Source organism: Balaenoptera acutorostrata, chromosome 2 (assembly GCF_949987535.1).
Source record: "Balaenoptera acutorostrata chromosome 2, mBalAcu1.1, whole genome shotgun sequence".
Lineage (NCBI taxonomy): Eukaryota > Metazoa > Chordata > Mammalia > Artiodactyla > Balaenopteridae > Balaenoptera > Balaenoptera acutorostrata.
This window is the reverse complement of record NC_080065.1, coordinates 76,528,113-76,542,436: the sequence shown is the minus strand read 5'-3', so window position 1 is coordinate 76,542,436 and position 14,324 is coordinate 76,528,113. Positions and strand designations below refer to the sequence as shown.

The window sequence follows — 14,324 nt, the reverse complement described above, 5'->3', positions numbered from 1 at the left end:
TCTCAGTCCCAAGTGGGAGACAGACAAGTATACAGAAATTGTTTGCACAGAGAAAAATGCACTGTGATGGGGTAGGTTTTGCGGCCATTCTCCTTTCTCAATTTACACTCTCTCTTTTTCATTCATTTGATAAGCACTTGATAAATGCTTATTGAATGCTTACTAAATTTCAAAGGCCCGTCCAGGCACTGGGGCTATAACAGTAACAGAGGTGGTAGAGGTATTTACCTTCTTGAATCTTACTTTCCAAACAAATGGGAAGAAATCATTAAGGAAAACATTTATATTTATATCATACTTTATATCTGTTATGTCTTATCTTCTTAAGATAAAAATATAAAAGGGACAAGTGTATATAAAGAGTAAGGGGGATGAAGGGATACATTAGATAAATAGAAGAAGAAATCCAAGGCCTGGAAATGTTACTATTGGCCCTAAATCACACCTAGCGCGTATATAAGCCAAATCTAGAACTTATATATTCTGCCTTCTAATGTTCTTTTCCCATGAGATCACTTATGTTTAATTATCCTTTATTACAGAAACAACATTGAAAGTCATATCATACATATTTCACACAATGATGCTTATCCACTAGATAAATCCCCCTTCTCAATTTCATATTGTGGAGTGTGAGTACAGATTAATCATATATGTATATTTTTATACATTAGTGACAACAATCCCAGAGCAAGTGACAACAATCTCAGTTTCTTCATGTGTACAACAAAGCTATTATAAAGATTACATAAGACACTACATATAAAGTGCTAAGCACATAGTCAGCACTAAAAAATGTGACCATCTCACTTAAATCTCCTATTAGAATGTCGGACAGTGTGAAAAACAAAAGATAAAGACCAAAAGTAAGCAGTGATACAATGGAAACTCTTCTATGTGAAAAACAACATGCCTAATGTTCCTGGGAAGGCTTTCAGATAGTCTACTGAGGCCTCCAGGTAAGATTCTATCTGAACCAAATCAGCCTTGAAGGATTAGTATTGATTGGCCTAAACCAGGAAAGGATAAAAATGTTTGGTTACTTGAAGATTTTTGTCTCTGAATTTTATTTCCTGTCAGCACTCCATATCTTTATGTACATCTGCATTTATCTGTAATTATGAAGCATGTTTTGAGTTGCTGCTTATGTAAATTTGTTCTAACTTCTTTTTAAAAATTATTAGGTCCAAGAGGCTTTTTTCCTCCTTTCTATTATTAGCGTAGGGACATGACTCAGATAGGTGGGACTGTATCAAGCGTCTGATGCTGGAGTGGTCAATACTGCCTGTTTAGAGAATGAAAATCCATGCAAAGTAAGGATGATTAACCCATTTCCAAAATAAAAGTACGGATTATTTATTTTAAATCGATGTTGTGTGTATCCTTATAACATGGTAACTCAGTGGTGCAGTCGGTGTAAGAATCAGGAAGGAGCACAAAGATTGGTAAATGACTTTTAAGTTGATTCATCATGATAAAGATTGGGGCATTTCCAAAATGTCCGCTTTTACACAGATGAACATTAGTTCCATCAGTTAGAATCATTGAACGTTTCAGCAACTGTCTGACCTTTACCACAGCCTCAGATAAGACTGAGACAAATGTAACTGCTTGTTAGATTTACAAACGCAATGCTTCTGCTCTAAAGAGCTCAAGGTACCGGGTCACTGATTCTTGAATACTCAGTTAAGCAAATCAAGCTCCAAATGTCATAAGCTGTTGTTAATTAAAAACATCTCTTTCCTTCTCAAAAGAATCCAATCATTGAGGTATACTCTAGGGACAGCATTTACCACTATATGACTTTTTTTTGTTTTGTTTTTGCTAAAGAATGGAAACACTATGTAATGAAACAACATCTACTTATTCTGGAAATACCATATGGCCTAAACCTAAGATTTGTGTTGACGAACTCCAAGTTTTACTTGAATTTTAAAATATTTTAATATAGTATGCATGGTAGGTATATTCTGGGATGTATGCCTAGGCCATCAGCGCTCTTTCTCTGAGCCCTGTCTCCCTCCTCACCTTCCCCCACCCCCTGCCAACATATGCAGGGTGGGCTCATGACCCTGTTCCTCTGCCCACAGCTGTGGATCTGGCGACAAAGCCTGACTCAGGCTGGACCAATCATCTCTCATTGAGTTCCCTGAAATTTTGTGATAGCTAAGCTGGTCAACTGAGAAAAGAAAACATATGAACTTTAGTGGTGGGAGTAGCCAAAAGCACAGTGAAGAGAGAAAGTGTGTTTGCAGAGAAGAAGGGACAAAGCCATCCATTCCTGCTCACAGCTCCTTGAGGTCCAACTGTACTTACAGAACTTGGGTTCAGTGAGTTAGCCTATATGCTTATTATTCCTTTTATGATTTGAACGTTTGCTTAGATTAACTTAGTTTTTCTTCATTGTTCTAAAAACACTGAGGCATATACTGCTCCTCTGAAGCCCTTGGGTTAAAAGCTCCAGTACTGCCATTCTCCACAATAAGGTGGGAGTGGAGCATTTGAGATACATTCCTTTCCCTGTAATCGTGGTTCCTCCTTTGTAATCGAAGGTTAGAGTATCAAGAGACCATTATCTTTGCATAATATTTTTTATGTTGCCAGATATATAGCATATGTGCCTCAGTATCTGTGTTTATCCAATGTTAGAACTAAAAGAATTATGAAAATTCAGTATAAGTTAAAGGTGTCACTCTCACCAACATGCTTCATACTGACTGAGCACAGCTTACCACACTTACATATTTCTTGCTAAAGATTAAATGTGAATCGAAATTTCAGTATCTAGGTCTCCAGTTACATTTCTATCTCTAGGCTTTAAACACTTTGTTAGAACCATCTTATGGACCATCTCAAGACATCTTATTTAGAGATAAGGAAGCTGAAGCAGCGAGAGAAAAACATAGCTTTTTCATAAAAGCATCTTGTGAAGACTAAGGTTAAGATTTATTTCCATAGAAAGTCACACAAATACTGACAATATTACTGTTTCCATGAGAGCTTATTTTTTTGTGCTCATTTTCCCACACTCATTGTATGTGCCAATGGAGATGTATTTTCCTGGTTCAAGTATGGAGATAACCCATTCTCTCTCCCTCTCCACTTTTTGCCAGCACTAAATGAGAACTTATAAAGGCCTTAATCAGAACAGAAATGGCTGAAACATATCTGTGAGCTATGGTAGATTAATTTTTGTATACCTTGTAGTACCTAGTAAAATGCTCTGCATACAATCTTTATTGAGAAATATCAAATAAACGATGATGTACACAATTTCAACATTGAACAGTTTTCATTGAATTTAATAACAATTTCATAATTTGGTTTAGTTATTGAGTTTATTCATTTATATACTACCTTGCCAGAAAGAATTGTAGAATTGATTTGATTGAACTCCTAATGAAGGGGGTCAACGTTAAACTTGTGGAAACTTACAAATGTTAAATACAACAGTTTAAGAGAAGAAGAATGGAATCAGTACTTACTAATTGGTTAATAAGTGTAGACCCCACATTGAGCTATATCTCATTTAATAAAGACAACTGCTCTCCTAAGTTTTATTTTTATTATTATTAATACAGGAGGAAACTGAGGACAGGAGAAGCGTATTTCTCAGCATTGGGAATCGAGGCTGTTAGAATTTAAACTGATTCTGATTAAGATGCAAACCAACCAAATGAATTACCCAGATACAATTTAGTTCAAATATAGATAGGAATAAACTAAAAGATGGTGTGTCTATAAGCATATTTACTTACATTCGTATACGGACATGTCTATTTATTTTTACAGTAACATTTTCAGTGATTACCGCTACTATCTTCCAAGTGTCTGCACAGGAAAATTGAAGCTATACTGCGTTAACTGTTTGATGGTAATAAGTCATAAATGCTTTCCTATGCTCCATAAACACAGATTCATTAGTTTGCTCATATAGTATATGCTAATATAATACATATTATATTTATAAAATATAAAGGAGAAATACCTTTTTTTTTAAAATTAATTAATTAATTTATTTATGGCTGTGTTGGGTCTTTGTTTCTGTGTGAGGGCTATCTCTAGTTGCGGCAAGCGTGGGCCACTCTTCATCGCGGTGCACAGGCCTCTCACTATCGCGGCCTCTCTAGTTGCGGAGCACATGCTCCAGACGTGCAGGCTCAGTAACTGTGGCTCACGGGCCTAGTGCTCCGTGGCATGTGGGATCTTCCCAGACCAGGGCTCGAACCCGTGTCCCCTGCATTGGCAGGCAGATTCTCAACCACTGCGCCACCAGGGAAGCCCTACCTTTTCTTTTTTTAAGTTAAAATAGGCTGCTTGAATCCCATACATTTTCATGATATGTGGAATAAGATTGGAATCTAGCCTGTTGTTTAATATTTGGTTATTAATTGTGTCACCAGAAATCTTGCACTGATATATAGCATCAAGTTCAGTCAGAGATCACGGATGCTATTAATTCTGTCATTACCATACGTTCTTAGTCATTCATTTCAGAGGAGAGTCTAAGAAATGTTACCACGTGTCCTTGTTCCAGTTATTCTCCCTTTTAACAATTTTTACAAGGCTTTGTGGGAATTGGAGAATTCAGTATTTCCTGGATATATCATTTTTATCTTGATAATTACCAGTCTGTTTTCCTTAATACCTTTGATGTCCCCTCAAATTAAATCAATGACAAAGGAAAAACACAGCTAATATTAGCATTTCCCTTCCTGTTGTTATGCTCTGGCACTAAGTAGTCTTTCTACCAAGAAATAAATATACATACATTTGCTTCTTCATAGCCAGATTTTAAGGAGAGATTAAAGCACAAGATATGAATGCTCAAGTACAACTGTGAAATGATTTCTAACTTTATTCTACCATTTAAGAAATATGTTCTTCAAGTAAGCTGTAGTTTCAAAATAAAACATTATAGTTTTGAGTAAGCTGTGTCCTTCGGCACGAAATGAACAGACTGCAAGGACAATCCAGGCTTGGATATTGATCATAACTGAAGCAGATTATTACATAATTTAACTTGGTGACAGGAAACGATCATAAAACTGGGCCAAATGAATATACAGGCAAAATTAAGTTTCTATTTACCTATATTATATACTAATATCTCAAATAATTTACTTGTGATTTATTTCCTACATGAATTCACTCATGGTCTGGCAATCCATCTGGTAGCATGTTTCACGTAGATGTTAAGAGCAAAAACATTAGTTCTAGGGATTTATTCTACGGACATTCTGTAAGTAAACAAATATTCAGAGTGTAAGGATGTTCTAAGAAACATTGTTTATAATAGCAAAAATAATTGGAAATAACCAGCATTTCATTAATAGGAATCAGAAAAAAAATTATGGAATAACCATATTATAGAATAGAAAAAAAGTATATCAGTATGGGGTAAATTTATATATATACTATATATATGTATATATATACACTATATATAAACATATATACACTATATACACACAAACACACATATGTGCTTCTTTATATATTTATAAATATTTATATATTTGTGGAATATATCTGGAGGCATACACAGGAAACCATTAACAGTGTTTAACTTTGGGAGTAGGGTTGAGGGTAGAGCAGAGGGTGGAGAGCATATGAAAGAGGGAGAAATAGATGTACTTTTCATTTAATATTTCTCTATAGTGTTTGATTATGTTTTGTACAATTAGTATATGTTATTTCTAAAATGAAAGCAAATCAAAACAGAAAAAAGAAACAAAAATTAGAACAATAACTAGGAAAATAGAGCAAACATACTATGAGAGCTTAAATTCTCACTGTCAATTTTTCTTAGAGTAGACATAACCCTACTGTTTCAGTAATTTCAGAGTGATCTTACATGAAGAGCAAACAGCAGGATAACTCAATTTCCATGGGCAAAAAGGAATTTGTGAGCTGTATACTTCTTAAAAATAAGTAAAATAATTTGTTACTCTATTCCCATCATGCACAGTGTGACCTCCCTGTCAAAGAAAGGGGAAGCCTAAAGAAACACTCAACAAAGGGGAAGCCTAAAAAAACAGTCACGGCCACCAGCTCTGGAGCCTGCTATAAGCCACACGTGCACTTCAGTAAAGAGGTCAGAGGTTATCAGCTTGCTAAAGCTTTTCAGCTCACGTCTGCCTTACACTGTCAGCCCTCTCGTTCCCCTATATCAAGCTAATTCTCTTTTGCAAAAAAAGATGTAAATTATACTGGAAAAACAGAGTATTTCAACATGTTTCAAAATCTAAGAATTATTAGTCTACATATTTGCTTAGCTGATAATATGGGTAAATTCGTATGGAGTGTGCAGTCTATACCAGGAATCATTCCAAGCTCTTTCCATGTATTCATTCATTTTGGCTTTTTACAATCCTCAAAGAGAGGTACTGTTATTACAAATCTAATCATTCAATAAGAAAATCTAGGCTCAGAGAAGTTATGTAACATGTTTACTAACAAAATTGTTCTTTACCCACTCTAAAATAGAGTCCCTTTTTACTACAATGTATTAAAAGTATGATGTAAAAGTAAAACAACTTTTCAAGATAAATTCATTTAAATGTATTTATTCTAAGATTGAAGATATAATGCAGATCAAAATAAATAATTCTTGCATGCTTAGCTCAATGATTAAAAGTTAGTGATTAACTTTTCATCATAAGCTATGCACACATACATATATCAATTTCTCTCCTACATTGCTAGAAATACGAAGTAGAATTATTGAAATGTTAATATTCTTTCAATATTTTCAACTGTTCGACTAACAAGATTGGATTAACAGTAGTCTTATCTTTTACATAATGTTTTAAAAACGAATTCTCGTTAAAAAGAAGATTTTAGCAGACAGTATTTTATAAACAGGAAAACACAGGTTAGTAAAGGCGATAGCCTCTGACCACAAAGTAACTCATTAGAAGTAACCTACCTAGAATCAGAAGTTATTGAATTTTTCCCTTGTGGTCACACCACAAACCATGAAAGTGTGTGGTGTACCATCTGAAACACATTAAACTTCACTGGTACTTTAAATAGTTTTCCTAAACCGTTAGCCATACAGAAATCTAATTAGTTTACTAAATGTGCACCATCCACAATCATATTTACTCAAAACTGGAAGAAGACATACAGAATACAGCAATCTCTATTAAGTTAGATGAAATTTTATATGCCATCCCCTAAAGCAGGAAATCTATCTACAACGTATTTGAAAGTTGGTCATTTCCCCCATTTGAATATATTTCAGTGATTGGACGCTCTCTACTTTTAGACATACCTTTTTCAACTTTGAAATTCTTACTGACTATAAAAGTTCTTAACGTGATTCAAAATTTGCTTCCCTAATTTTTGACCCATTTGTTCTGGTTCTTCCAAATGGAGCTATATAGTCCATTCTTTCTTTCCTGTAGCAGCCCTCCCAGTATCTGTAGACAGCCATAACATCTCACTAAGTTCTTTCCAGGTTAGTTGTCTCCAGCTGCCTCCAAGTTTCTTATAGGACTGTCTTCCAACTTCTCATTGGCTGGTTAATAATATTCCTGCTGAAAGTGGTTACAGGGTGCCAGGGTTGTCTGACTATTGTAGATTATAATTTAAACATGGCTCTCCCAGCTGCCTCCATACTGTTATTAATGTAACCCAGGTCTGTGTTGTTTTTGTAGTTACTGTAGTTGCTATGGTTTAAGCAATCTGGTCACACATTTGATTGCTACTGAGTTTGGGTTAAATTAAAGTTTCAAGTTGTTTACATTAACCCCCATCAGATTATGTCTCTTTCACTCTCATTTTCAAGCTGTCACAGTACAGGTTTTCTACACTCGTTCTACCTGTACTCTTAATGCAGGCAGCTTGCTGTTTTACCTTGTTTCAGCTCTGTATCATTGCATACCTGATAAGACAGCTTCCTGTGTTTTCATCCAGGTCATTCATCAAAAACTGAATAGGTCAAGGACATGGACAAAGACCTTCAGCAAACTGCTATGGACCTCAGTTCAGGCAGATAAATGACAACATACACAGGGCGCACATAAAAAGTTCAACTTAGATAAACTGCTAAAGAGAGTCAGAGAATCTTGCAAATGCTATTGTAATTTCAGCAAGTATTTGTTTTATGTTGTATGGTTTAGATTTATTTTTTAATTGTTTGGTGGGGGACTGGAGAACACCATAAACTTTCCATAATTAGAGCTGCTCAAAGAGCTATAAAACAATAATTCTATGAGGTAGGAATTATTATCCCCATACGCAGATTTAGAAACAAACCTTGGAGAGAGTCAATAACTTGATTAAGGTTACAAAGATAATAACAGAGCCAGAATTCAAACCCAGATGCAGGCCTCCAATTGTTCCAAGTAGTTCTGTTAACTAAACAGTTCAGTCTTCTTCTCCTTCAGAGCCAACTATAATATCATACTTGGGAAAAGATCCCTTCCTTGAATCTGTATGGTATTCTCTACTAATAGTATCATCTCACCTTCCTCCAATACTGCCAGATGGTAGAAATCCCACATCCTTCTTATTCAACAAGAAAAAAGAATATGCAAGGGCCTGAATGCATCTGTTTACATAGTATACTTCACCTGCATACTCAGAAACACATATGAAACTATTACTATCACATGAAAGACTGAACAATACCACCATGTAGAAATCACTTTCGAAGGCAGCATCTTAGTTGAGCTATTGAATTATTGACATTAATAGTGCTTAAGTGGATCCAACTCTCACATTAGCCTCTTTATCAAGCAAATCAGCATTAGACAATAGAGAGAATTTGGGACTTTAGTCAGAAAAGGAGAGTTCAAATCTCTCCCCAACCCTTACTAGTTCCTCAGGAGAGTATGCTAGGTCTCTTTGGGTTTCACTCTGTACTCTCTCCCAAAGTGATCTCTTCCAAAGCAATGGCTCCATTTTCCAACTCTAAGTCAGTAACTGTCTAATGTATTTCTCTAGCATGGACCTCTGTTCTGGGATTTAGCTCTGCATATTCCACTTCTCCCTGAGTCTCCACTGGAGATCTCACAAGAACTTCACACTCAGCATGTCCTTAAAAAAAACTCATCATCTTCTCCCAGTCTCCAGGGATCATTATTTTAGTTCAAGGCACCACTATCTACCCATTCACTCATGCCAGAAACTTGGGTAACATCCTTGGTTCCACCTTCTGCATTCTTTATAACCAATCTCTACATCCTATAGTTCTAGTTTAAAAAAACAATTCTTAGAAGCTGTTCACTTCCCTTTGCCCCTTTTGCTCCCTCTTTGGTTCATACCACCACGTTCTTTCCCCTGAATACAGCTAAAGCTACTTAATTGGCTCCCATGTCAACTCTTTGCTGAACTCAATTCACTACAAACAGGGAGTTCCTTCTAAAATCCAAATCTCATCATGTCACTCTCTTGCTTAAAAATAATTCTATGACTTCTCATAGAAAAAAAGTTAAAATTTCTTACTGTGCTTTAGAGGGCTTGCATCACAAGCCTCATCTCCTACCACTCCCTTATTTCCAACTCTACTAGATTTCTTCTCATTTCCTCAAATTCACTACACTTTCTAATGTTGTACAGCTTATAAGGTTTTTCATGCATTGATCTCGTGGGAATGCAGTGATGGATATATGGAATTACTTCCATTTCAGTATAAAGAATATCAGATATAAAGGCCACTCCATCCAGACACACTGGAAAGCTGAAGGGGGCAGAGGGAGGAAATGAGGTACCAACCTGGATGAGCATCCAGCTAAACTGGCAAAGATACAGGTAATGTATGACAGCAGCCACGGCTGAACAGCTCTCCTCCGTGAGTTGGGGACTTGCATATGCAGATGCCAGAAATGCAATCTGTAAGAAACAAATACTTTTATTTTTAAATCATATTAATCAAGAATATTAAGAAAATAAACCATTTTCTTATCTGAATCGATGATTCAATGACTCAAAGGGAAAAGAATTTGATTTGTTGCCCAAAATGAGATGACTAAGTCACTCTTAAAATGGCAATACACAGATTTTTATGTTTATAAGAAACAATGAATTATACGAGATTATGCTACACGCTGCATCGGACTGTCAAGAGGAAATTCTCAAAGTAAACCTTGTTCTTACAGATGGACAAAAATCATATGAAATACATTTATTTTAGTTCAGTACAAAAGAGAAAATAGAGTGGAAATACCATTCCTTGTGTAAGTCAAAGCTAATAGGAGAGAAAAGAAATAGAAGAAAAAAGCTCTGAGTCTACCATCATCTGCATCCTCTGGTCAGGAAGTACACATATAACAAAATAGACTTAAAATAAATGTAAAATTTCAAACCCTACGGTTACCCTAATTCTTGGATTTTTATTTTGACTACCCTCAAGTCTTTCTTCAAAAGTAACCTTCACAATGGGACCTTTCTTGACCACACTATTTAAAATTACACCCTCTTTTCTTCTCTCCTTCCCACATATATGATCTCCCTACTCTACCTTTCTGTTTTTTTTAAACAGTGCTTGTCACTTTCTAACATGCTCTGTAATTTGTTTATTTGTTATGTTTCTTGGTCATTGTTAGTGTCACCCACTAGAATGTAATCCCTATGAAGGCAGGATCACTGAATGTTTTACTCACTGGTGTACCCCACACTCACACAGCCCAGTGTCTAGAACACAGTAGGTACTCTCAAAGTCTCTATTGGAGGTACTCAATAAATACGTGTTGAATAAATGGATAAATAAATGCAGTAAAACACTCCTGTAATTTCTATCTATCATTTTCTCTACTATATGACTACTATGTCAAATTTATAATGGAAAGTATAGATGGCAAGGGAAAATTTGGAGCAATAATAGTGTACTGTAACCTCTCAAGGAATAAATTCCCTTCCTCTTTCAGACAGAGACCAAGTCTTTTTAACTTAATATTTTAATAAGCTACCACTATGCCTGGAATATGCCTGAAATGTTCAATAAATAATTGTTGAAAGAAAGAATGATTGATTCCAAAAAACAGAGGGGTGTTGTAAGGAGAAAACTAGCTGACTTATGCCTCAAAATCTCTCAACTTCTAAAAAGGAAATGCAAATGTCATTAATGTTTCTTGGATTTTAAAAAATGAATACTGTGCTCAAAATCAAATCAGAACATTGATTTTATTTTCAAATGAAATATGCCCCTCCCCAAACCTTTTATTTCAAAGGTGTGTACGTTAAATCTTCTTGAAAATTTCTGCCCAGGAGTGTTCCCAGGATGGCATCATTGTGGCGAATGGCAGGATCTGGGATAAGAACTTGCATGCTCCCGGCATCTCTATTTCATGGGGAAAGACTTACCTTAACCAGTCTCCTTAGTCAATTACAGAAGAACCAAAATGCTAATTAATAAATTCACAATAATATGTATCTCATGCCATGCTGACTTCCCTCTTGGGAATTATTTATTGAGTACTTCCTGTACCAAGTATAGAAGAAAAAGAAACCTTTTTCCTTTTTTCTTTTTCTGTTTTCTTTTTCAAGCTATGGACTCTAAACAAGTCAGTTTACCCTTCTGGGACAAATTCCCTCATCAGTAGGAGGAGGAAGTTGGAAAAAATAAACTCTAAAGTCTCTTTCTACTCCAAAATTCCAGGATTATTTTTTAAATAAGAAGTATTCCTGACTCAACTTTTTGTTTATTTTAACTCTAGATTTGGAGTATTTGTAACAAACAATTAAAAAAAAAGCAGACACTAGAAATGCATGTCTCGTTATATCCTAACAATCTGGTACAAATTAGTTCCCTGGAAAAAATAAAGCCAACGAATTTGCCTTTCCAGAATGTATCACAAATAGCTTTTGAATTATTAGAGCTTATTTTAAAAACACGCTTAGATTTCCCTAGATTTTAGCTTCAAACTTCTGAATTGTAATATATTATAGGTCATACATTTAAACTTCCTAAATTCCACAAATATTCATTGAACACCTTCACCAAAACACTAACAATGAACACTAAATAACCGAAAACTATGCCTTAAAAGACCTTAGAAACACAGAACTGTGAGATTCAGCCAAATAAAAAAATCCAAAAATCAAAAAGAATAATTTTAACATTTTATGCTTTTTCTTTTCACAAAGTGGCATCTTTTCATAAAGTCTTTATAAGTGTACTTATAATAAATTTGAGCCTCTCTAATTCAGATTCTATAATATGGATTGTGTTGAATTTATTTCCTAGTTTTGTACGAATCAACCTGAATGGTTTGCTAGGTAAAACAACAGTGTAATCCAAACTGCAATTGAATGTGTTTAGTTTTAACTATGAAACTATTTATAAATGGTATGCTAATTTAAATAACTCTTATTCTTTTCAATATTTTTTCTTTGAAGCAAATTAGTACAAGTTATTGTTTAAAACTATATTTATTTTCAGAATACAGTTTTAACACCCAAAATTCCATTCTTAAGATATGGCTTCTTCATATTTGATTATGCTTTAATTTCTTTTTCTAAGTCATAAGACCAGTTACATACCTACTTTTGTAAACTATGAACATTCTTCCAGAATGTTCTCTGAACTATGAGAAATGCTTCTCTCTGTATGGGAGAAGGTTGGTAAGCAAGACAGGGCTGAGCTCTCAATACACATTACTACAACAGGGATGAGCTAAGAATACTTGGAGAATCAGAGATTATGTGTCATGGGGCCTATCTAAAATTAAATTGAATTAAAATATAAATTAAATGGTTAAAGTAAAATAAAATAAGATCTCCTAGCATATTTAGCTCACATATTCTTAAGGTACATAACCGAGGAAGAGAGGAAGTTTTACCGTTGCTTTTTTACTCAAACACATAGAGATGATCAGGAAAAAGGTTATTTTCAGTCAGTTCTCTGGATACACTAAGTTGAACACCGTAACAGAAAATAAGGAATTTTTCAATGGTTCTCATTCATTCATGTGTTGATTCATTCAGTAAGCAAGTGTTGGCATACCTGCTATCTACAGAGCATTATGCCACTTATGCAAGATGAAGAATGTGATGGCGGAAAACTGTGTACTATGTACCAGCAAGGTGCTACATGTTTTCTGGTTTTTTTTTGTTGTCCATGTGTGTGCATGCACACGTGCCATATATTAATGATGTGAAGTCACTATTGTTTTATCCCAGTTCAATTAATGATGAAAGAAGATCTGATAGGAGAACTAACTTGTTTAAGGGTCACTGAACAAGTTTTAAAGTGGGATTCAAATCCTAGTGTTCTGATTTGAGAGGCCAGAGTTCTATCTAGAACATCACACTGCTGCCCACCAAGCTACATCCAGCATGAGTCCTGTCTCAAAGTGCCGAAATTCTAGTTCATTGTTTCTCAATCTTTTTTAACCCATGGGCCACCAGAGGTTCACAATGGCAATAGAACATAATGCCCGTGGCAAATATAATACTACTCTTAATTTTATATTGATATAACATACGTACATCTTAACTAAAAAATATATATGTATATATTTCCAGAAGAGAGTATCTGATATATTTTGTTAACAACTTATAAAATTCTTTCTTCTTCTGGTTGATTAGAGCTCTGCTGTAATAACCAAGGGAGGAAATACCTAATTTTTTTTTCATTTAAAATATACAGGGGGCGGAGTCAAGACGGTGGTGTGGGAAGACACAGAGTTAGCGTCTCCCCACACCTAGGGTACGAGCTGGCTGCTGGTGGGGTACCCTGACACCCAAGGAGACGGGAGGAACCCCCAAGTGAATCAGTAGGATGTGGGGGGACTGAGGGAGGGAGAAGAAGTGGAGGCCAGACAGGTTCAGCATCCCTGAGGCTGGGGAGATCAGGATAGGCAGGCAGGCGGAGCCATCCAGGAGAAGAGGGAGAGGAGTGGAGGGCAATCGCCCCACCCACTTGGGCCCAGGGAGCCTGCTGAATTCCCAGGCTGGTACACCCCCTCCAAAGTCCTGTGCAGGCCATGTGGGTCTTGGGGCATAAGAGGGAGACCGGGGAGATCAGGAGAGGCAGGCGGGAGGGGCCCTCCCGGAGGAGCAGCAGAGGAGCGGAGGGCGTTTCCCCCACCCACGCAGGCCCAGGGAGCCTGCTGAGCTCCCAGGCCAGTCCCTTGCCCTCCAAGACCCCCCACTGCCCCTGGCCGCATTGGTCCTGGGGGCATAGTAAGGAGGCCAAGAGGAGAACAGGAGAGGCAGGTGGAAGAGGCCCTCCGGACTGGAGGAGCAGGAATGGAGAGGAGGGCATTTGCCTCACCCACTTGAGCCCAGGAAGCCTGCTGGGCTCCCAGGTGAAGTTCCCCGCCCTCTGAGACCAGGGGTGAGGGGCACGCCTGGGCCCCTTCTGTTCCATT

The 14,324-nt window shown here is 36.4% G+C and overlaps 1 protein-coding gene across 1 annotated transcript in view; it reads right to left on the bottom strand.

Annotated features, from left to right (window-relative positions):
• Positions 1 to 14,324, bottom strand: part of ADGRV1 (adhesion G protein-coupled receptor V1) — a 540,475-nt gene that overhangs the window by 170,030 nt on the left and 356,121 nt on the right. The window contains exon 85 of the mRNA XM_057540356.1: positions 9,727 to 9,843. Coding sequence (XP_057396339.1) covers positions 9,727 to 9,843 — 117 coding nt within the window. The remainder of the gene's footprint in view (positions 1 to 9,726; positions 9,844 to 14,324) is intronic.